The sequence below is a fragment of the Enhydra lutris genome, unplaced genomic scaffold (assembly GCF_002288905.1).
Source record: "Enhydra lutris kenyoni isolate GAN:26980312 unplaced genomic scaffold, ASM228890v2 scaffoldscaffold15, whole genome shotgun sequence".
Taxonomy (NCBI): domain Eukaryota; kingdom Metazoa; phylum Chordata; class Mammalia; order Carnivora; family Mustelidae; genus Enhydra; species Enhydra lutris.
This window is the reverse complement of record NW_019154099.1, coordinates 27,564,237-27,587,275: the sequence shown is the minus strand read 5'-3', so window position 1 is coordinate 27,587,275 and position 23,039 is coordinate 27,564,237. Positions and strand designations below refer to the sequence as shown.

The 23,039-nt window shown below is 37.3% G+C and overlaps 1 protein-coding gene across 1 annotated transcript in view; it reads left to right on the top strand.

Annotated features, from left to right (window-relative positions):
- The window catches only part of LOC111147074 (dachshund family transcription factor 1), a 422,181-nt gene that overhangs the window by 220,604 nt on the left and 178,538 nt on the right, over positions 1-23,039 (top strand). Inside the window, exon 3 of the mRNA XM_022502954.1 lies at positions 12,994-13,155. Coding sequence (XP_022358662.1) covers positions 12,994-13,155 — 162 coding nt within the window. The remainder of the gene's footprint in view (positions 1-12,993; positions 13,156-23,039) is intronic.

The window sequence follows — 23,039 nt, the reverse complement described above, 5'->3', positions numbered from 1 at the left end:
GTTAGATTTGTGGAGAATTACAACATGTCTTCCTCCCTTTTGTAGTTTTACATTTAGCTGGAGAGATTATTCTCTAAGATTCAACACCTAAAGAATGCATTTTTTTCACATTGTTCAAAGCTGACCTCTGCTTTTAGAAAAGTTTATCTGCACTTTTTCATCTGTTTAGAAACATACATTTTTGGTTAAAAGATCGAAGACAATCTCTCTTTGTCTTCTTTTTTTTTTCCCTGAGCTAGGGAGGTTGAGATAAAAAAGAATGACTGCTTTAAAAGTCACACATGGCTGTAATTTAAGATTTTTTTCCTCTCATTGTCCGTAACAGTTGAAAGAAACCTTCAATGAAAGTTTATTAACTAGGCCAATGCCTGAGGCAATAAAGGTTCATTTATTACCAGTTTCTTGGCTGTTTTTCTTCTTCTATTTTTCGGTTAAACTCATAGCGTAAGATAATACTTCACAAAATTAAACCTTTGACCTTCTGTAGAGTTAAGTCTCCTTTGATTAGATAAAGTAACAATTTATGGTCCAGCATGAGGTTGCACATGAAATGAATAATGCAATAGACTCCGCGTGGACTGAGAATCTAGTGCTTTTGAAAATTTGAATGCTGTTTAAAGGGGGAAAAGTCTGCTTAAGTGTGTTGTCTTTATGCAGTGTGCACTTTAGCCATATTTCAAAAGGCTTTACTTCCAAGACAAAGTTATGTTTGAATTTTCTAATTCTCTCAAGAAAGACGTATGGTAAAAATGCAGCAGAAAGCTTTGTAACTCTTTGTAGGACAGTCATATGAGTGACGATGCCACACATTCCAGGTATTAGGGAGGTTGAATTATAAAATTAAATAATTACGTGAGAAAAATGACCATTGATTTTACAAACGGAGTTCTACAATGATGGATGACGGGACAATCAGAATATTGTAAGTTGTGGTAACATTATGAGCCACTGTTAACATATCTTAAATCAAAATGATATTTAGCAACTTTAAACAAGAAGCAATATAACATTAATAAACCATAATAATAATGATATTAGGCCAGGTTCTTAATTTTGAAATTAACCCAGTAGGAATTCGGTTCCTTGTTATTATGATGTGGTAACCTTTGTGAATAACAATGTTCTTAATTTTGTTCCGCTCAAGTCCAGTTATAAATTTGGAACGCCGTAACTCATTGTCAAAAGAGCGATTGGATATGCTTTTCCAGGTATTTCTGTCATTTGTATTTGTGTTCTTCTCAAAATTGTTTGGGAAAACTGAGAAAAATCTTAGTTCCATCTGTGAAAATATTCCACTGGACTTGCCTAATTACTACAGAATAGATACACATACTTTCAGACTCAGAATTGGTGTTTGTTTCTGTCTTCAGCTCAGTGAAGGTAGGGAAATGTGTACATAGCACAGGTCCGTATTTCTCATAAAGCTGTTGTGATTAGCTGGTTGTTTAAATTACTAATTGACATGCAGGAGTTGAATGCTTGAGAGAAGTGTTTTAGTTTTAGTTTGGTTCTTTTTCAATTAGCTTAAATTATTTAAGGTGAATAAATCTACTGCAGTGATTTAGTTTCTTTTAATAGAATCTCATGGTACAACATAAATTAGGTCAAGAGAAGCCACTGGATCAGTCTAACTGCAGACTTTGCCCCTAAAATAAAGGGATGTAAGGAAAATTGAAGATTTGCTAAGATTTTTACTATTGTTTTGAAATAAAGTGAAAGGTTCTATTGGAATACACAAAAGACTCACATTCCTTGCCATGTTAGGAATTAAATGGTTCTTTCTGTAATAATGATTTTTCACAGCAGGAAAGCAGAAGTGAGTAATAACAATCATGGGTAGCTGTTCCTTGACATCCACCTGCTCTGTTCATAGGTGAGCTGGATTGACTATACTAACGAAACCTCAAAAGGGGAATGGTTTTAAACATAGATAGCATTTATTTCTTGAGTGATAAAGTACAAGGTTGCTTCAAAATCAGACAACTAATTTGTCTGCTATACTAAAAATAAAAAATAAGTAACTTGACTCTGATTAGGTGTGCCACGGTTAGGGCTTCATCTGTTCAACATGCCACTGTCCATAGATGACAACCACTAGAGACTATGAACTATAACCTGTATTTCTTTTTTTTTTTTTAAATATTTTATGTATTTATTTGACAGAGAGAGAGAGACATCGCAAGTAGGCAGAGCAGAAGACAGAGAGGGGGGAAACAGGCTCTCTGCTGAGCCAAGAGCCCAATGTGGAGCTCGATCCCAGGACCCTAAAATCATGACCTGAGCCGAAGGCAGAGGCTTAACTCACTGAGCCACCCAGGTGCCCCTAACCTGTATTTCTTATGCATCTTCCCTATCACATGGCTGTATTACATACACTTCTACATTAATTAGGGTTATTCTTTTTCTATAATTCAACTTTAAAACTTCAACCAAAAACCTCTTTTTTCCAAGTACTACAATTGGCCTGTCGCCATTCACATTTTCCTTATAACCAAATGAGGAAAATATCTACCTTTTAGGCTGCTTGTGGAGATTCAATGAGATGTTGATAGAAATGTTAGAACCTAATGACAGAGGGGTGAAGAATATATTGTCTCAATTAGTCCCCCTGTTCCTGTCGTTTTTCAGTGAACATGGCTGTCTATTGTTCCCAACACAGACCTTGACCATTGTTCACAAAGTGTGTGTGTTTCATATAATTACATTTCTTCCTTGTGTCTTTTCCTTGAAAAAAACGTGCATTCCTATATCAGAAAAAGGTTGTGGCCACACCTTTTCTAGTTACTTCTACCCCCCAACATCAGACTTCATGTAAAAAATGGCCACCTCTGTGACACTTTTTTCTTATTTCCTCTCCCCTTCTCCCCAACAGCCACATGCTATCTGAATTCTAGAAAAAGGAAAAAAGAGAGAGACTTATGGAAGTATCAAAGGATTTAGGAGAGGATTTACATGGTGTTGAGAAACGTAGGTGAACATTTGGGGAGATTATTCGTAGGTTAAAATGCCAATGGGGTGACTCCTTTGCAGGAAATTAAATTTATGGCACCATTTCTTCTTTTCACTTATTATACTGTCACCAATATATTGACAAGTAGCCTCTTTAAAAAACATCCTTTCAGAATGTCACACACTGTCAGTTATTCTCAGGCTAGTATGAGGGACCTGCCTGGAGTCATTGCACTGAGTAATTTAGGGCGATGAGTCATGTGAGTAGTAAAAATATTTGGGCCTTAGACAAACATGAGGACATCTAATGAGCAGTTTATTGGAGATGGAATAATAATAAGGGTGCTTTAAAGAGAATGAGAGTCAAAGTTTACTTATTTCAATTTGTTTCTTTCTAGAATTTGTTCTATATTCAAGATACAGAGGGAAAATAATGATTTGCTCTTTTTTTTTTTTTTAATGTTGTGCCATAGTGAAAATATAGGACTCAAGCTAATATAAATACTGTATTTTACCCATAGTCCAGGTTAAAAGTTGCAGGCACAATTGAAGTTGAAAGACCAGTGTTTCGGTGGCAGATATGTTCTAAATTCTATGAAACTGAATTACAGATGAACATTTAGGTGAGCTTTCTCAGGGAAGTCAGCTTATACTTGTGACATCATTGGAGTGTCTATAACCTTGCCTCCCTATTCAATCTATAAGCTACTTGAGCAAAGGAGATTCATTTTCTATCAATGATTCTGTAGTTTACTGTATTCTCTACTTTTCTTTTTACATTTATTGACAAGAGTCAGTGTGGTCAATGCTGAACTGGGAGTTAAGGGAATTGGGATTACTCTATCATTATTTAATGGTGTGACTTTATAGAAATGATTAACCTCACTGCCCCTAAGTTTCATCATCAGTAAAATAAAAGGGTCACATTAGATAGTTTTCTCATCTCCATGCTTTAGATGTCTAGACCCCAAGTGGCTGTTAACTATTTTTCTAAAGGCGGTAATGTTAACAGATGGAGTAAAAGTGAGAGTTATATATTCAAGACCTTTTTGTGCCAACTTCAGCTTTTCATAAATTACCTATTTCTTATTTTAAACCATAGTAATTTAAAAATTTCAATTAATTGTGTTCCAGCCTGATTCTGTGAGTTAGTGGTCAGAAGCTGAGTGTTTCAAAACTTCCATGGAAATTCGTCAGTGATTTAACATATGGCCAATAGACACCCCCATGGTGTTCCCTCCACCTATTTCACTACTGCTGTTACTTTCTTTACTCTGAGAGACTGTGATTTTAAGCTGTTCAGAATAAGAAGGCTAAATTTGATGTCTATTTGATTGATTAGCATTATCAATATTATAATAAACTCTTTCCATATATTTCTCCAAATTAGTGGGGGGTTTTGTTAATCCAAACATTTAAAAAATCTAATTAAATCAATTGAAAAACTGAAAACTGGTATAGGGAGTGTTTCCATTAATGGCCTCAAAGATCAATTTTCCTTTTCTCTGCAGAATATAAATGCGTTTTAAAGGGCAAGAAAAGTCAGTCTAATGGACATTAGGAGACAAATTCACATTCAAAATCTACAGTCTACCCTGATTCACAATTAAGTTGCTTATTCTAGTTGCTTATCATTTCTGTTATTTAATCATTCAAGGGTGAGGACAGGTATATTTCAATCATGATCTTCCTTTATTTAGAAAGTATTGAAAAAATAAATAACTGAAAATTAGTGTCAGTTTTTTAGACAGCTGGTATTTAAATAAGGATAGGAAGAAAACAGGGAACAGGAAAGGTACTGGTATTTTCAAGTTGTTATGTTGAGCCAAAAGTTCTTCTAAGACTTGGAGTGATTTCAGTTGAGTTGTAATTCAAACTTATATGGAGCTTACAATGCACCTTCTACAGAGTTTTGCAAAGAGTCTATAGGAACTGTCAGGAGCAGAAAGATTACTTCACAGTAATGACTGTTGAATTGAACTATGCTTTCTGATGTTTTACTTTCTGAATTGAATTGTTGGACAAGATTAATTGCACACAGTGAGAGTTTTAAATGAATGGCGATGTAAAGCATTAAGTTTCTCCGTATGCCACTTGGGGGGAAAAAAAAGCCAGAAGGTTTAAATGAATAAATGCATTTAATGCACAAAGTGCCTGGGCTAATTTTAAAACTCCTTTACTAACATCCTTTATTGAAAATAGAAACCCACTTTATTCATCTGTCTTGGTTATATTGCTGTGGTTGAAGTAATTTAATATTCCTGTTTCCACTAATCTTCTAGTTCAACAGAAGTAAACAATAGATTTCATAAATTAAAAATACACTCTTCTGAACATGCTTATAAGATTAAAAAAAAAACAAGGCAGTAAACATTTATGACTGAAACAAACTAGATTGTTCAAATACTGCCATGATGTATCATGTATATCAATATGGCACTGATATCAGTTAGAATGCAAACAAGGTTTTAAATGATGTGCCCCTTCATTTCAGCTGGAGAATCCGCTTCACACCATCTGCCTATCAGATGGTTAGGAACCAGGACTGCGTATTAATGCCACATGTTCGATTTTCCTCCTTCTTGTAATGGTTAGATTCATATTGCTAATAGCTGTGCATGAGCACTGTCGATGAAATTTCTGTGACGGTGGAGTGATGAGATATTTATAAGCCGCCTGTCTCCCTGAATAATCAGTAGGAAGAATGCCAGACATAAATAACTTATCAATCCCAGAATATTAATAATAACTACCATGGGCTATAACCTACTACATCTTTAAAATGGTTTCTTCTAAATTTGGATAAAAAGTGACATAAACTAATAAAAAAGTCTATCATATGGGAGCTTTGATGGCTTACTATCTCTTGCATATAACTCATTTTATTTAATCATTACATTTTGGGAAATACATTTTATATGGAATGTGATGTAAAAGTAGACAACATATCAAACATTTGGAAGTCATCTTGATGTCTTTGAAACCAAAGATCAAAGATTGGACCTTTCAAGTTAATGAGCAAACAAACAGATCAGAGAAAGAATTTGACAGCAATATGTCTCTTTTATCGATATTTATAATCTATAGTTGTAATCTACTCTTTATCACAAGGGGTACTAACTTATTTGAAATAAATAGAATGGGGATACTTTTCCCTTTTTTAGAAAGAGTGATCAGGATTGTATATGGCATTTGAAAGATTTAAAGGCTGTGTTGATAACATTTTTCTTATGTTTTCAAATGCTATCTTTGCAAAGTAAAATAAGACTTGTTAAGTGGTGACAATGCCTGCTTCTCTTCCCCAAAATAAACCCGTGGATTGGTTTTAGGATATTGAATTGGAAGTAGTGAAGGCTTTGTATCAATACAGCACAGAGTGGAGATTTAGTGACTTTAAGATAAATAAGATCAGTGTAGACTACTAAATAAAATGTTTAGATAAAAGCATGTATTTTAGATTTCCATTTGTCCAATGGCTAAATTCTCACTCTATACTGTAAGGTAGCTTTTGCCATAGTTCTCTTTTTGTGAGTAACTGAACCAAGGGGAAGAAACATAAGGGCATGATGGATATTCTGGTTACTTTATAGTATTTACTACCATTTGTGGAGGGCTAAGAATGTGCCCATGCTTTTGCATATATTATTTTGCCTTTATTCTCCACAATATCCCTATCATGTCAGAATTGATATCTCTGTTTTAGAGATGAGAATGTTGAAGCCTTAAGAATTATATAACTTGCAGCAATATCGCAGATATATCTGATGCCTGTTGCCCAAAGTTTGTATAGCTTTTTGAAGTCCATTTTTTTAACCATCATGTGTCTGTCTACTGCCTATATGATAGTGAGTTTAGGTGACTAGTAATTTCCATGACAGTCGCTTATTCAAGTTGAATTTTAAATATTTTAGTAGAGCATCAAAAAATGAAAGAAAAGAAATCTGTAAAACAAGGAGAGAATAAAGAAAACTAATAATATGCAGTTAAAAAAAATACAGAATTTTCTCTGAAGGAGCAGAGCAGCATGAAACCCACAGCAGTGTGCTTGTGTCAAAATTCAGACAACAGTATGAAAATCTGTGTTTTAAAATTCTTTGTAAACATCTGCTTATTCTTTTATATTATAAATGTAGAGCTTGTAGATGTAGATTATATTTTTTATAATTGTATGTTTTTTATATTTTATATTTTTATACTTTTATATTATAAAGGTAGAGCTCCACATTTCATAGGAAAGAAAAAAAAATGAAATATCTTTGCATGATATAAGGTTTATGGTCTTTACCCTCATTTTGATGTACGATCCTTTTCCTGAAGGCCAACTGGAGGTCTAGGAGTGTACAAACTATGACTTACTATCCTTCCTCTGAAGGAAAATGTCTTTTTAAACAGAATATTTCTTAATCCATTATCTTATTAGTGTGAAATGAGTGTGAAGTATACGTTTCTCCCTTGTTGACTGCATTGGATTTAGGGTCTTGTAGAATAAAATGAAATTATATCTAACTAAGCTTCGTTTAGTCCATGTTTTTGTTGTTAGTGTATGAAATATTTAAATGTTCTCTGAGAGTGTAAAAAAGTAAGTTTGGTGAGGTAAAATAGGTGGGTTAATCATTTGTTAGTATAGGAGATTATTTATTTGTTCCTTCAGTATATAATCACACACACACACACACACACACACACACATTTGTAATTTTTCTCCCAGTGAGAGAAGGAAATCTGGTGAAAAACTTACAATTAAAGAATCAGGAGTGATTACACAAGCTATTTCGGTAACAGTTGCTGTACATACCGAACAGATTCCTATGTGTAAGTGGTTGTTGGAGCTAATAATATGCAGGATTGAAGCGTCAGTAGCACAAAGTGCTACATTACGTTGGCTGGCCTTTTTGCTTCTGCTGTAGTAGGCTCAAGGCACAAGAAGACTTATTTTTACAAAGTCTACATCCCACTAGAGCAGTATGTCTCAAACTCTGATTCCTTGGTTGAACCTGATTTAATATTTTAACAAGTTCCCTTGTTGATTCTTAAGCATACTCGCTTTTGAAAATAAGGGCAATGATGATCTGCTTGGTTAATAAACTTTTATCGTAAGATGTGGACACACTTTAGTGTCCATTACAGCCCTCAAATAATCTAAGGGCAGTGAACACCAGAATCTGCATGTTTTGTTGCAAGGTGAAAACACAGAGTCCTCAGTCAGTCCCAGACATAGTCTGCGAATGTGTGTCTGGGGGAGACCACCTCTGACTTTGTCATGCGAGACAGCTGGACTTGATGTTGACTATCACTTTGAGAAACCCGGAATTACCTAGTTCTGAGATAAAAATGATTCGTCTGGATTGGGAAGAGTTAAAGCAGTGGTAAATTTGCAATATAATGTACTCAAGGGAGGGATACTGAAGGTGGACATGACAAAAATCTGTGAATCTGAGGCAGAGGGAACAAATGCTCTGAGAAAAGGGTGAGGCAGGGAGGGAACGGTGCATGATAAACGGCGTGGTTTGCCAGTATTTACACAAGTAGACAATCCTTGATGACATGTAAATGTTTTCACGGTTTGAATTCTCTATGTAGACTGAAAGCTGGAGTTATTTTGGGAATTTATTATAATTTTTTTTTCAAAGACAACTTCATTTTGGAACAAAATATAAAATGGGACCTCTTTCTAAGAGCAAGTCAGAGGGGATTTGACGATTACATCAGAGATCTGAAAGGGCCATTGCAAGGCCAACAGGAAGTGCAGTAAACACAGAGGGTGGGGTGGGTGAGCCATTTGGTGATCCTCTCCAGCCCTAGGCAGAGGTAGCATGGGAGGGTCCTGCTTTGTATTAGATTCACGAAATTTGCTACTCCTAGTATTTTCACATTGATTGTAACATCAACAAAATGTTTTAATAACACCTATTGTTAAAACAGTGACCATGTTTCTCCTGTGGCTGTCCAAGTAATCTAGATTCAGAAGTGTTTTTTCATTCAGTGACAATGTGTGGCAGGCATTGTGGTCGATGTTTGGGATGCATATATTAGGGACGTGTTTCTGTGCTTCTGGAGTTAGAACCTAGTTAGAGGAGCTAGCCTTAAACCTGCCATCCCCGTTGGTACCTCCCATCCTTCCTCCCACAAAAGAGCATTAAAGAATTCAAGGGACTGAGTTTCTCCTCTCAGATTGCAGACTGAAATGACTTGGGGAACAGTGAAATCCACCCCCAAAATATACAGATGCAGGAGTCCCAGCCAGGACGTCCTATGTTAGGACTCAGCCAATTGCGTGGCTTGAAAGCGCCTTGGGTGATTCTGATGCACAAAGGATGGCAAGCTCACATGAAGCAGGTTGAGAACACAAACGACAGGGTGGCTGGTTCTCCTCTTGAGGGAATAGTAAGGAGGGTCAGTTCTTCACAAGAAGTGAGTTTTGAGCTGATTCTTGAAATGGTGATCATTGTTTCCCAGGTAGATTGAAGAGTCAGGAGGCTGAGCCTGCTACTCCTAGAGCAGAATATTTAGGCCCTCAGATAATGGACATGGGACTAGTCTGGGGCAGGTATGGGAGAGCTTTTGTAGATGATGGGAACATGTCCCACGTCTGTCTTGAAAGGAATGTAAAGTCCGCTAGAGGAGATGGGAGAAGGCCGACGTGTCTAGAGCACAGAGAGCAAGTGGGAGCTGGGGGGATGGAATGTGCTACACAGATAGGCAAATCACCGAGCATGACGGGCCCTGACAGCCACGTGAAACACCCGGCTTGCTCCCAAGAGCAGGCATTGAATGTCGTGATTGGATTTTCCTTTCCACAAGGTTATGGTGATTGCTGTACGAAGACTAAGAGATTGGAAGTGGGGACAGTGCCAGCTGTTGAGAGATTATTACAAGGCTCCCCGGAAGAAAGGGTGGCAGTCGGCACTAGAGGGAGCCGGGGAAATGGAGAAAATTGCTTGAATCCGAAAGCTATTAAAGAATTAGAATTGTGAGCCAGGTGAGTTAGTGGGCCTAAAATCAGCAACGGCTGAAAATGTCATCGCTTTTTTCCTGACTGCATTAAACTAGACTAAAAATTCAATACTTATAAGTATTATATAGTTCAGTGATAGCATGTATAGGTCACATGCTTCCAGTCGTCCCCCTTATCTGTGGTTTCCTTTCCCCCTGTTTGGCTAACTGCGGTCTGGAAGCAGATGATCCTCCTTCCGACAAATCATCAGAAGGTCATTAGTAGCCCAACGCTATGTCACAGCGCCGGCGTCATTCCCTCACTCCACTCCATCACACAGATAGCTTATCATCGCACGTCATCACGAGGAGGGCGAGTGCAGTACAATGAGATATTTTGAGGGGGGGAGAGAGACCACATTCATGTAACTTTTATTACAGTTTATTGTTATAATTGTCCTATTTTGCTGTTAGTCTTTTACTTCCTAATTTATAAATTAAACATTGTCATAGGTATGAACGTATAGAAAAAAACATAGTATATAGAAGATTCAACACCATCTGTGGTTTCAGCAACTGAGGGGGTTCTTGGAACATACCTCCCATGGACAAGGGGGGAACCACTGTGTATCTTTTGAAATATGTATTTGAAATGTAAAACTGCAGGGTTAGACTGTCAAGTGGACAAATAGAATAGTACCATAAATAAGATCAGATACATAAAATTGTAAAAAAAAATATTTTTGAAGGTCAAGGGTTAGTGTCACCAGCTAAGGAGAAGTAAGATTCTTCTAGCTGAGGGGGGCGTGGCCAGTCCATCATATCCTGCAGGAAACAGCTAGGACTGGACTTTCTGAGGGAGTAGAAACACTAGGGCATGCCTAGTGTTTAACAACATGATATGCCCGGGGGCACTTGGGTGGCTCAGTCGGTTGAGCATCTGACTCTTGATTTCAGCTCAGGTCATGCTCTCATGGTTGTAGGATCGAGCCCCACATCAGGACCTGGCTGAGCGTGCTGCTGTTTAAGATTCTGTCTCTCTCTTCTCTTCCCCTGTTCCCCGTCCATGCTCTCTCTCTTAAAAGCAAAACATGATATGGCCTTCTTCACGCGATCTATCTCATTTAATCCTCATATTGTGGCTACATAATGCATAGTTATATTTCATGCTACTGAATTTGACTCAGATGTGTATAATAATAATAACAATCATATCTTAAGTTGTAGTTTTATCTTCCTTATTTGAATGCTATTACCAAGATTTACCTGCTGCATAAAAACAAAGATAAAGGGGCGCCTGGGTGGCTCAGTGGGTTAAAGCCTCTGCCTTCGGCTCAGGTCATGATCCCGGGGTCCTGGGATCGGGCCCCACATGGGGCTCCCTGCTCGGTGGGGATCCTGCTTCCCCTCCTCTTTCTCTCTGCCTGCCTCTCTGCCTACTTGTGATCTCTCTCTCTGTCAAATAAATACATTAAAAAAAATCTTTAAAACAAAAAACAAAAAAGATAAAGACCTGGAACTGTCATCAGTTAGAGATGGGGCAACACCAGGCAACGACAGGAAGGGGCATGTGAGATGGTCACATTTGTGACAAGGCAAAATCGAGGAAGAGAGAGCTGCTGGGAAACACGAGGAGAATTTTAACAGGAAAGAGAATGTTCTGAAACACCTTTGAAGGAAATGAGTAACTGGGGAGTAAATTCAATCATAGGAAGATGAGAGAATCAGTTCAAGTTGGGACTTAAAAGGCAACAAATGTACACGCTAGACCCAGATGAATTCTTTGAGTTTACATCAGTGCCTTTTTAGAAGGTAGTTATCAGTTTTTCACTCAAAGATCTATTCTGAAGGTCTTGTTGCATTGGGGTGAAAGTTGTCAAGGCCTCTTTGGTCTGATACGAAGGAAAGGTGAGCTCTTCTAACCTCTAAAAAAATAGAGATTTCTAGGAAAAAAAAAAAAAAACAGACTTTCTTACAGTTTCTGCGGCTGTAACTTATTTGCTGTAGTAACTAGAAGTGATGATTAGTGGGGAGGAAAATAGGAGAGAGGTGTTCCGGCTCCAATCCACCAGCTGGGAGTGCAAATAAATCACTCAGATAAATTCAAACGGAGCTGAAGCGCTGTAGTCACAAACTCTGAAGCAGCCGTAGCAAAAAAAAAAAAAAAAAAAAAAAAAGAGGATGGGGAGCAGGGTTATATATCCTGGACTGCAAAAATTTTAGAATTAGGGGAGATTATTCAGATGTTGCAAAGTCTGTCATTTTGCGGGTGAGGGATGCCAGGATGAAAGGAACTGACCTGGTCAAAAAAAGTACACAGCTTTAAGAAAAACAAACCCATCCCCTGCTCCAGAACCTCAGCGGGCTATCTATGGCCTGTCCATAAGGCATGGCCCTCGCTTTCTATTCTGCCACAGTCTGGCCTCAAATTCTGTGTCTAGTCTCATGTCCACTCCTATGTCCCACTCTCTGGATGAGCAAAGGTGAACTGTTCTGGACAAACATGGCACAGTGGTTCAAAGTGTTCACTCTGGGGCTAGAAGTCTGGCAGCCGGGAGGTCAGGGAAGGGAGCCGTGGGGCAAAGCTATTCCAGACAAAGGGAAAGGCACGTGTGAAGGCACAAGATCGCAGAGGCAGGGCACGTGTGCCTATTGGTGGCATGTGCAGGTGGCTGGAGGGTGGCCTGAGGATGAAGAAAATGGAGTGATTAGGTAGGTTTACACTTCCTAGTGGAAGGTTTTGTGAATTGAGCTAAGCAGTTCAGACATCCCTCCCCTCCCCATTTTCTCTAGGCAGCTGCAGAGGATTTTAAACAGGGAGTAACATATTCAAACTGGTCTGTTTGAGAGAGAATTCTGGATGCATTTCTACGGCGATCCTTCTACGTATGAATGATGTTTCTGCGAATATTTAATTTGGGAGTTTAGAGTGCGTTCTCCCCATCCTATCAATGTTTTCTCATGGGCTGGTGGAGAGTGAACACAGGTTATCAGAGTGGCGCCCAGAGTCAGATACTCTCCTATGTTTGTATGTGTGCTCTATAAAGTACATGGGCTGGTACATGAAAGATCAGAATTTGAATTACCTTGTTTTTAATTTATTCTTTTAAGGTCTGACAGCAGCAGCCGCAGCAGCTGCCGCTGCTACCAATGCAGCCATCGCCGAGGCAATGAAGGTGAAAAAAATCAAATTGGAAGCCATGAGCAACTATCATGCCACAAATAGCCAACATGGAGCAGATTCCGAAAATGGGGACATGAATTCGAGTGTCGGTAAGTTGTATGTTCACGGAAACTTTTGTGATCTTGTAGGTACTATTACTTCCTTTTCCAGAACAGAACCGTCAAGTGCCCATTCAAGAAACTGGTCCCTTTAGCTTAGAAAACAGTGGATATTTTGGAGGTGCTATTTGCCCCTCTAACAACAGGCATTCTGAATAAATAATTAGCAACATAATTTTTTAACACAGGGTCAGCTTTCCGTAGGCAATGTCTACTAACAGCATTCAGTTAACATCTTTTGTAATACAAGTAAGTTTTAATAATCAGAATTTTAGTTGAGTTGAGTTTAGTGTAGTTCCGTTTTTATAGAGAGCGTGTGTGAGTGGGTAGGGGAGGGCAGAGGGAGAAAGAAAATCTTAAGCAGGCTCCACGCCCAGTGTGGAACCCCAGGCAAGGCTCTATCTTAGGACCCTGAGATCATGATCTGAGCCAAAATCAAGAGTCTGACATTTAACTGACTGAGCCACCCAGGAGCCCCAATAATCAGAAATTTTAAATATTGACTAGCATAATTACAGGCAAACCCATACTTTATCTTTTTAATTCCTGATGGATTTGTTATCAAATAAGTTTGCATCAGCATCGGGACATGTAAACTCAATTCTTTCATGTGCTATCAAGAATGAGAATTATGTCGAGAGTTAATTCTTTATATATATATATATATATATATATATATACATATATATAACCATTATCAGCATCTCTCATTGTAAATATATAACTTCAATTTCTCCTGATTGTTTTTTTTTCCCTTGAGATTTGGAGAAAGAGATGAAAAGTGAATAGTCATTGTTTAAACCCAAACCAACAGCTTTCACTTTGCAGAACTCACTTGGGTCATTCATTTTTCAAATACAACTTCACATGTGAGTTAACTGTTTATTGATGATATCTTTTGCATCTCTGTGTCAGTGAGATCAAATGTATTCTGCCACTGCCCTGTATCGTTTCTCTTTAAAATTTAGAAATCGTGTTCAATATATAATTTAGCAAGAGAAATTTGGCTATTATAAGATATGTATAAGATCCTCTATCGAACATATGTTCATGAAGGACACGGTCATTCTTGGCAGTTCGATTAAATTTTCTTCTCCATGCAGTGTTTTAATAGATTATTTCTTTGGATACTCAGCAGCTCTCTACTTTCTGTCCAGTGTCAGAGAGTTAAGGGTATATGAAGGAATACTATAGATTATAGTAATAATCATTCTTACAACAGTTCCATGGGAGCATACACTAGGTATTAATATTAGCATAGGAAGTAATTGTCAAATATATACACAATATGCAAAATACCATTGCTGCAGTGATGCCAAAGGGTAGCTTCTAAAGGAAAAAAGGGGAAAATAGAACTTTCCCCATAGCACTACACAAAGGAAATATAAAAGAGGCAGCGATAATGGGGCTGATTTGAGAATAGATTATAGAGAAGGTGGCAGTTCTTAGAAGGATGAAAAGATGTGGAAGGGAGCCAAAGCTATGGCCTTACAGCTGGAAGGGATGAAGGAAAACATGACTGCTTGTGTTTGTGCGGCTCCTAGAGAGAGGATAGAGGGCTGCGGGTTGTTAAGGTCATGGTTCACACACATAAATTCAGACTTTTGAAAATTAAAAACTGTTTTGAAATAAAATGAATGAATTTTAATTCTCTTTTTGGAACTAGTAAGTACATTTTAAAAAAAATAAGCAGCCTCCTTCTTTGGCCTGTAAAGTAGAGCAAAATTAGACACTTTTAAAAACAACTAATTGGCCACTATAAATTTTAGTTACCATTGCAAAACAATCTGGATTGTTTTCAGAATTTTAGAAGAGTAAGCGTTTAACGCAGGCTCTTCTTGCTAGTTGGTGTTGGGAATGGGAATATTTAAATTAAGCAATTTAACAACATTGAAAACAAAAGATATTAAAACATGATAATCTCTGTTTGAATTTCCTGAGCAGCAGAACAGAAGTTGACTTTGGAAAATCCAATAGGCATAAGATAAGGAGAACATGGTTCATAATTAGGCATTGACATACATTTCATATTTGCTATTATAGAATAACATTTGCCTACTGACCAAATTGTGGTTTACCTTAATGATTTTGGCACATGGGCTACCATAATGACTTAAAAAAAGAAGCAATTTGATTTTTCTTTCGTGTTCTAGTTGGCGGAAATCACTTTTCTTCCATCAAGGTATTTAGTTGGCTCTTCATGTTGCTTTTTAGTTTTGACCCCCACCGTCCAACACCAATTTGAATCAGGAGCAGAAATTTATTTGAATTTTCCTACAGAGTCTTAATATTTTTAGAGTGTGTTAACATTGGTGTCATTGCTAGTCCTTGAGGCAGGTAGATCATTTCTGTTAGCTGATTTGGGGGGGAGAAATGTTATCATTGTCATTTTTATTCTAGTCTCACATGCCGCTGTCGTCTGAGAATTTATGATTTATTATCCTTCCAGAGCACACCCCCTCCCTCCTTTTCTAGAGATCAGTGAAAGAAGGTTTGGTGGAGGAGTAGGGTGAGGAAGGTACAGGGAACTCCTGGGTGTTGAGTTGAGTTCGCATAGATCAAAGTAGTTGCTGAATTGGGCTGTTGCTTTATACGGCCCCCCATCTTCTCTGTTTCTGACAGCAGTGCCTGCCTCTTGGTACGTGTTCAGCAATTACGTGTTCTGTGACTTTGGGAAGTTATGTAAACTTTCTGAGCCTAACATTGCATATTGGGGGAATGGCATAATAATACCCACAACACGAGAATTAAAGGAGATCCTGTTAGTCAAGTGTTTGTTTATTACGTCTGCTTATCCCGTTGTTTGGTCACCAGTAAGGTTATCATACTGGTACTGCTTTTGCTATTATTATTATTCCAAATTTGCCCTCCTGAGAATTACCTTCTTCCTCTTTCTACAACCATGAACTATTTTCTTCTGTTTCCCTTTGTCTCTGTTAGGTATTTGTTAAGCTGTAGGCTTGTCAGTAAATTGAGGGGGGAGGTTTTGTGTCCTTTGGATTTTGTTTGCATTTGACTTTAGCTCATTCTAGTAACACAAAATGATTATAATCCCGTCCCAGTACTCAGGGGGCGTCCAGTCTATGGGAGGAATGGCTACATAAGCAGGCAGTCAAAACAGGATATGCTGGATCCAGGAGCATCAGCTAGCTAGCGTAGGAAGTGGTATAGAAGCGTATGGATTCTAGGAGGAATCCCAAGAATCTCAAAGGCCTATATTTCAGAATACAACCTTACTGCTCTCATGAATCTATCGTCTCTCTGAAGGAGTGAAGCCCCTCGGAAGGGTGCTACTTACATGATGTATTGTTGCTGCTCAGCCCTGCCTGAATATAGTGACATTTTTGAGATCACTTCAGGGTTCATTTTCTCTTATACTCATCTGGCTCATAAGTTCTGGTGAACATTTTAGGTTCTCCTGTGTAGGAACATTAACTGAGTTTCCACCCCCAAATCCCCACCCCAGGTGTAAGTAAATCCATATTGCCTCAGAAAACAGATTTTGTGTTTGTTTGGTTTGGTTTGATTTGGCTTAGTGAGGTGAAGGGATCTTTTCATTACACAGGACTCCTTCCAGTTCTTAATATGAATTGTCAAAATTAGCCAAAAAGAAAAAAAAAAAAGGTCTTTAGAGCAGTCGATGACACTGACAAATTATTATTTTATATCCCAATTTTACATGGTAACCTTGAGCTCACATCTTTCCACCAGAATGATCATTTTAGGAAGAAGTGAGGACTTCGGGATAGATCCGAGTGAGGCATCAGCACACTGAGTAAAATATATGGCCGTGTCTCCATTCTCCCTCATCCACAATCAATTGGATTCTTTTAGTTTAATATTTACTTGCTAAGATGAGATGCTAGTCTGCATGGTGATAAACAGTCCGCTCCTGGCATCTGAAGGTGACCTGTCAGTTCATATGGACAAATCTCCTGCTTACTGAAATGTACAAAATAAATCATTAAAGCAGGCAGGTGCTCATTCCCAGATTTAAATCACCATAGATTTATGATTTGAATTAATGCTTCATTTGGCCATAGAAATAGATGCTGAGACAAATGATATGCACTGGTTGGGGTTTCCATACTGTAGCCATCCTGATATTGATTACTGAGATGTCTTTGCAATCTCTTGTTTATATCAAGTACTATCTTGTGACAGGTTGGCTGATATGAGCTACATTGCAGATAAGAAGGAAAAATGTCCTGGATTCTTTTTAGTGGCAACACTATCCACAACATACAGGCCAGATAAATTGCTATTTTTTTGCTTTAGGGACTGATCTACATAACCAGCTTGAAAAAGTGCTGCTTGGAAATTGGGACTAGGATATTGGAAAGGCAGAATTTAAAACCGGTGAACCCAAGGTCAACCCCATAGTATCTATAGCTGTGTTTTTATCTGCTTATCTCTTTTGGGGGGCATCATGCACATTTTTGAGGGTACTAAATTAATCACAGTCGATTTAATCTAAATAAAGGAAACTTATTTTTACTTCTAGTTTTTAAATGCTGTATAAATATTGACACAGTGAGCATCTCGGTAGTTTCTGTGTTATTTAAATACTTGCTAAACCTAATATCTTATTCCCTTAACTAACGATAACAAAGGAAATGACTCTTCAAAGATAAATACATTAAATATTATTCCCAAGTGCAAGACTTTGTGCACTATAATTTACCAGGAGGCAGGAAAAGACTGCATTTTTACCTTCTCTTAACATTTTATTTAAGGAAAACACTATGTACACAGTTTAAAGAATGCTCGGAGGATTTAAGAGGGACCTTTGCCACTAGCTAATATCTGACTCATAGAACTGGTAAACAGCTATCAACAATAGTAGATGGCTTGCTTAGTAGGAAATGAGTTCATATCTATTCAAAACGTGATCTCAAAACAGATGTCCCAAGAAAATCTCATTGTTTAAACTATAGTCAGAAACCCCTAACTGCTGTTATTTCTTTAAGGAAGTGAAGTCATCTTAAGACTTCAGAATGTCTCTTTCTGAACACCGTGGAACACAAGCAAGAGTATGCTGATGCAATGACCCGCCAAATCCACACTCCTCACGTGCCTGAGATGTGCGATTTGTTTTCATTCGCTCAAAGTTGCAATAGTTAACAGGGATGTGGGAATTTCAAAGCAAACACAAAAACTTGAGTTTGGGATGAACAGCTGTGTTCTTCCTTAATATTCTTTACTCCTTCTTTCTGTCCATCAACAGCAGTAACAACAACAACACCACCACCAAAAAGGAGGCAAAGAAAAGCCAGGCAGATAGGAGATAAAATTATCTTACCCAGCTGACCATCCTCTTATTTTTTTTTTTTTTTTAAACACACAAAAACACTCCTGTAGAAGTAGAATAGTTTATGCTGTAGTCATTTCCTTTCTTCTAACTCACGTGTGTATTTGGAAGGAAAAATTAATTTTATGATCTCAGGAAAAAGTCTTGGAGACCTTGAGAAAGCAAATAAAAGGAAACTGAGTACACAGGCCACCAAGCAGAGCTCTGCAGTTGCACATTGGATCCTCTGCCTTGGCAATGTTAATGAACCTCAAATCCTTCCTATAATTAGATGAGGGAATTGCTTATATTTTCAAACAGATGATGCTGCTATAATGAAACGATTGACAGGGAATTTAAGAGTGTCTACAGTAGTCATTTGGTTTCTGTTATAAAAAAAAAAGTTTAAAAAGAAGATTGGCTTTAGACATAGGTCCTGAGAGAGGTAGTAATTTACATAGCATGCTATGACAGGTGTCTTTGTATAGTAAGGAAATAAAATGGAAGACTAGAGAAATGATGGGCAGGTACAGCAATTTTTTGGGGAGGGGTGTCCTATGCTTATTCTGCTTAGGTTTTTTAAAAGGGGCCGAGGCTCAAGAGATGGTTCCGGATTGAGTGCACAGCTGTAACTGCTGATGAGCTAATTGCTCCTTATCTCTCAGCCCCATTCATCTTCATTTTTTACCAATTACTGAGAATTATCTGTGTTCTCAGTTGGATATGAGAGTTAATCCTTTTTGGTTAAGCTGGCAGTACTGTGAGCAGATTCCAAATCGGAGGGTGAAAAAGCCAAAGCAAGCTTGCTCTAAAAATGTCTCCAGTTCAATTACAGTATCACTGATTCATAAGAAATTTGCCATTGTTTAACAGATTAAATGTGGAAAGTTTTTTTTTTTTTTTTCAAACTTTCTTAATGTTTCACTGCCTAACAATGATTTGTAAGATCCTTCTTCCTGTCTGATGAGTAAATTTAACAATATGAACAGCCAGGGTCTTGTAAACATGGAAACACACACACAAGACTACCCTAAAAGGCCAAAAGGATTCTGACACATGAAATGAGACATATTTTAGAACTGATAGCTGTCAATTTATATATAAACACTTTAAATTGATGCTTTTGCTCTGTGACTTCACATATGGTGAAGAAAGTATGTCCAAACATAAACCTTTTCACAAATGTCACATTAGTGAGATTTTAATGGAAGGACCACGTAAGCATCTCTTGAAAGTGTAGGAACTGCCATGGTTTGTAATTCGATCGATTGTGAGTAAGCCATATGGTTCACATCATTCCCTATGCAAAAGATGTCTTCATATCCTGACATTTCTCACAAAATTGCTTAGCCCAACATTAAAAATCTAAGAAGTAGTAAGCTACTCTTTCATACATTTCAATGCATTTGTAGATATTTAATACTTCTGGCATTTTTCTTTATTAACTATTTTAAATATGGTAATCTAATGTGAAAATATAAAGAACAGACAGCTAACCTGAAATTGTCAAAAATTAGTGTCTAAAATTTAAACATCTTCTAATATGATCAAGGTAAGTCCTTTTAGATGCATCCACAAACTGAGATGGGAGAGCGGAGAGCAAAATATGACAGAAGATTTAGCTTCTAGTAATAACATAGCTAATAAATAACTCAGCTACTCAGATAAGTCTCTTAATTTCTCAGCTTTCTTATTAATAAATAAGCAGCTTGATGCTCAGTTACCCTCTTGGCTCTAAAATTCTTTGATTTTTGAAAACTCCATAGAAGATAAAAGGCAAGAAGGTATACTTTATGGTGATTTCTAAAATAAAACACAAACCTGAAATAATGTAAATGTTCAAAACAAGACACCATTAAGTATATTTTGATACACAATTTCCCATACTATTATAGCAATTACACATGAGAGGTAAGGGCTGGAAAATATTTAATTTGAATATAAAAAATGATATAGAATTTTATACCCTTGTAATATATATTTTTATATATATCCCCATTTCATTAGAGTTGGAAGAAACTGAGCATGTTATTGTGGTAGAATTATGAATAGTTTATCAAAAAGTATAAGATAGTGTTAAATTAGATTATTTTTAAATGACACATGAGTATGTTAAAAACTGGTCATTTTATTAGGCCCCATTTCATGATTTTCTAGCAAATGCATCATTTTCCATTTTTCTCATGACTTTTTAAAATACCTTTATTGGTTATGTAAAAGAAGAGAAATACCAATGATCATAACAGTGACTATTTATGGAAAAAAATACATTTCAATTTTTAAAAAAACAGTTTCTCACTTAAAAATTTTTGAGCACATATTTCTAAATCCATGCTTATACATTAATAAAATAACCAGAGTTTGATCAGTAACACAAACTAGCTTCCTGTATGAATTACTAAATATATTTCATGATATAGATAAGTGGAATGCAGAGAACATTTCCATTTTTTATTTAGTGTCTGCTTCGTTTTCATGACGTTCATTAATTGATATGGGTAGTTGAAGAACATAATTAGGAAACACTAGCCTAATGTTTTTGTTTTAGTTTTAATGTTACTTATTCTTACTAATGACAGGGCAATGAAGTAACCCTGATAATTCAAGCATTTGTGTATTAAAAAATGTAAATTTAAATCTTTTATTTGATATTTTATTCTTATAATCATAAAACATAAGGAAATGCAGGATATACTCACTTGGATATGTTATAGGCTAGACTCCATCTCATTCTAGCGGATCAAGAGCACTTATGACAGCCTTGGAAATACAATTTTCATTGAGAGGAGCCCTAAAAATGATCCTTGTCAATCTATACCAACATGTCATAATGTTCGTATAAACTTCAAAAATATAGTGGGAGCAAGCATTTCAGTTTAAAATAACCTCAGGCCTTCTTCAACCCTTTTAATGTCAGATAACTCATTTTATTCATTAATATGACTATTTTACCTATTTTACATTTTAACTTCATATGACGATACACAATTAAATGAAGCTTTGACTTTGGGTTCTGTAAATTATAACATATGTATATGTTTAGTGATAGAAGTTTCAAATATCCCAGGATGACCTGATATTAGAAAGTTTATTCTTGGGGCGCCTGGGTGGCTCAGTGGGTTAAAGCCTCTGCCTTCGGCTCAGGTCATGGTCCCAGGGTCCTGGGATCGAGCCCCACATCGGGCTCTCTGCTCAGCAGGGAGCCTGCTTCCTCCTCTCTCTCTCTGCCTACCTGTGATCTCTATCTGTCAAATAAATAAATAAAATCTTAAAAAAAAATTAGAGAAAAAAAAAAAGAAAGTTTATTCTTGGAGCTGTCACTAGGGTGTTCATGGTCCAACATCCCTGTGAGTGTGAGCTCCCCAAGTTTATAACTCAGAGCCCTCTTTCCCTGTCACCAGATATGGTGCTGCACAGTTGTGTGACTGATTCTTCTCCAAAGTGTCCAAATATTCCAAAATCGTACAGAGTCATCTGTCTGAATCCTGGCCTGTCAAATTGAATAAAAAATGGAATAACTAAATGATAATAAGTAAATAATGCTGTCGTTGACATCAGTGCCTGAAAGTGTCAATTCACTTAGGATGAAATAATGTGGCGTACATAATCTTGCAGACTCTAGATGCCCCCCTCCCCCTCCCCCCCGCCCCATGAACCTCGATCATTTGGAAAAGAGGAAAGAAGAGAGGACTTAAATATGGTTTTCTTTAACAGCAGGTTATAATGGAAACACAGACCCTTACATCCAGTGCTGAGAGAATTACCAGTTTGATAATGATTAGGAATGTTGTTATTAAAACAGTATGTGCAGTTCATTTTCAACAGTTTTGAATTAGAGTGTGCACTAATGAAACAGATACGGTTTCCTTCACAAAGGGCAGATCTGTGAGTTAATATTGCTGCAGCAGTGCCTCGCAGACCCTGCCTTTAGCTCTATTTGTATTTCACAGCATGATAAGCAAAGAGTGTTGATTTCCAAGGATCCCGCTGATGAAAGGTAATGGCATTATTACATCTTTATCTCAAAAGCAGAACTGAGTGGTAAATGTTTTTTTTTTTCTCTCTTGCACAAAAGATTTCTTGGTTAGAAAGCCTTTTTTATTTCTTGACTCGTTTTGGTCTTGGAAATGAGATGTTATTATTTAATGTCTGCACAGCAAGCTTGAAAGCACCTAATAGCGAATGGATTGGAAGTGAAGTACCTCCTGCTCCCAGATATGGATCTTCTCAGTCACACGCTGTACCAGCTGTCATCCCAGCCATACTGCTGTGATTTAATTAGTCTGTTTATGTCCTTTCTAATAATATTTCTATCTCTATGAAAGGGCAAATGCGACAGGGACTTTTTCCCTTTCTGGTTCTGCAGACTGGAGAATGTGGCCTACATCTGATATGTGGGGGCACAGGATTGAATCACCATTCCTGTCACTTCAAGCTGTTGATAAATTGTTCAGCCAAGAAGTGTACTTACTTCCTTGGGGTCATTTGTAGTCTGGGAGTGATAATCTGCATAGGGACAAAGGAGAGAGGATTTGCGTGTATATGTGTGTGTGTATCCAGCCATATATATATGTTAGGTGTTGAA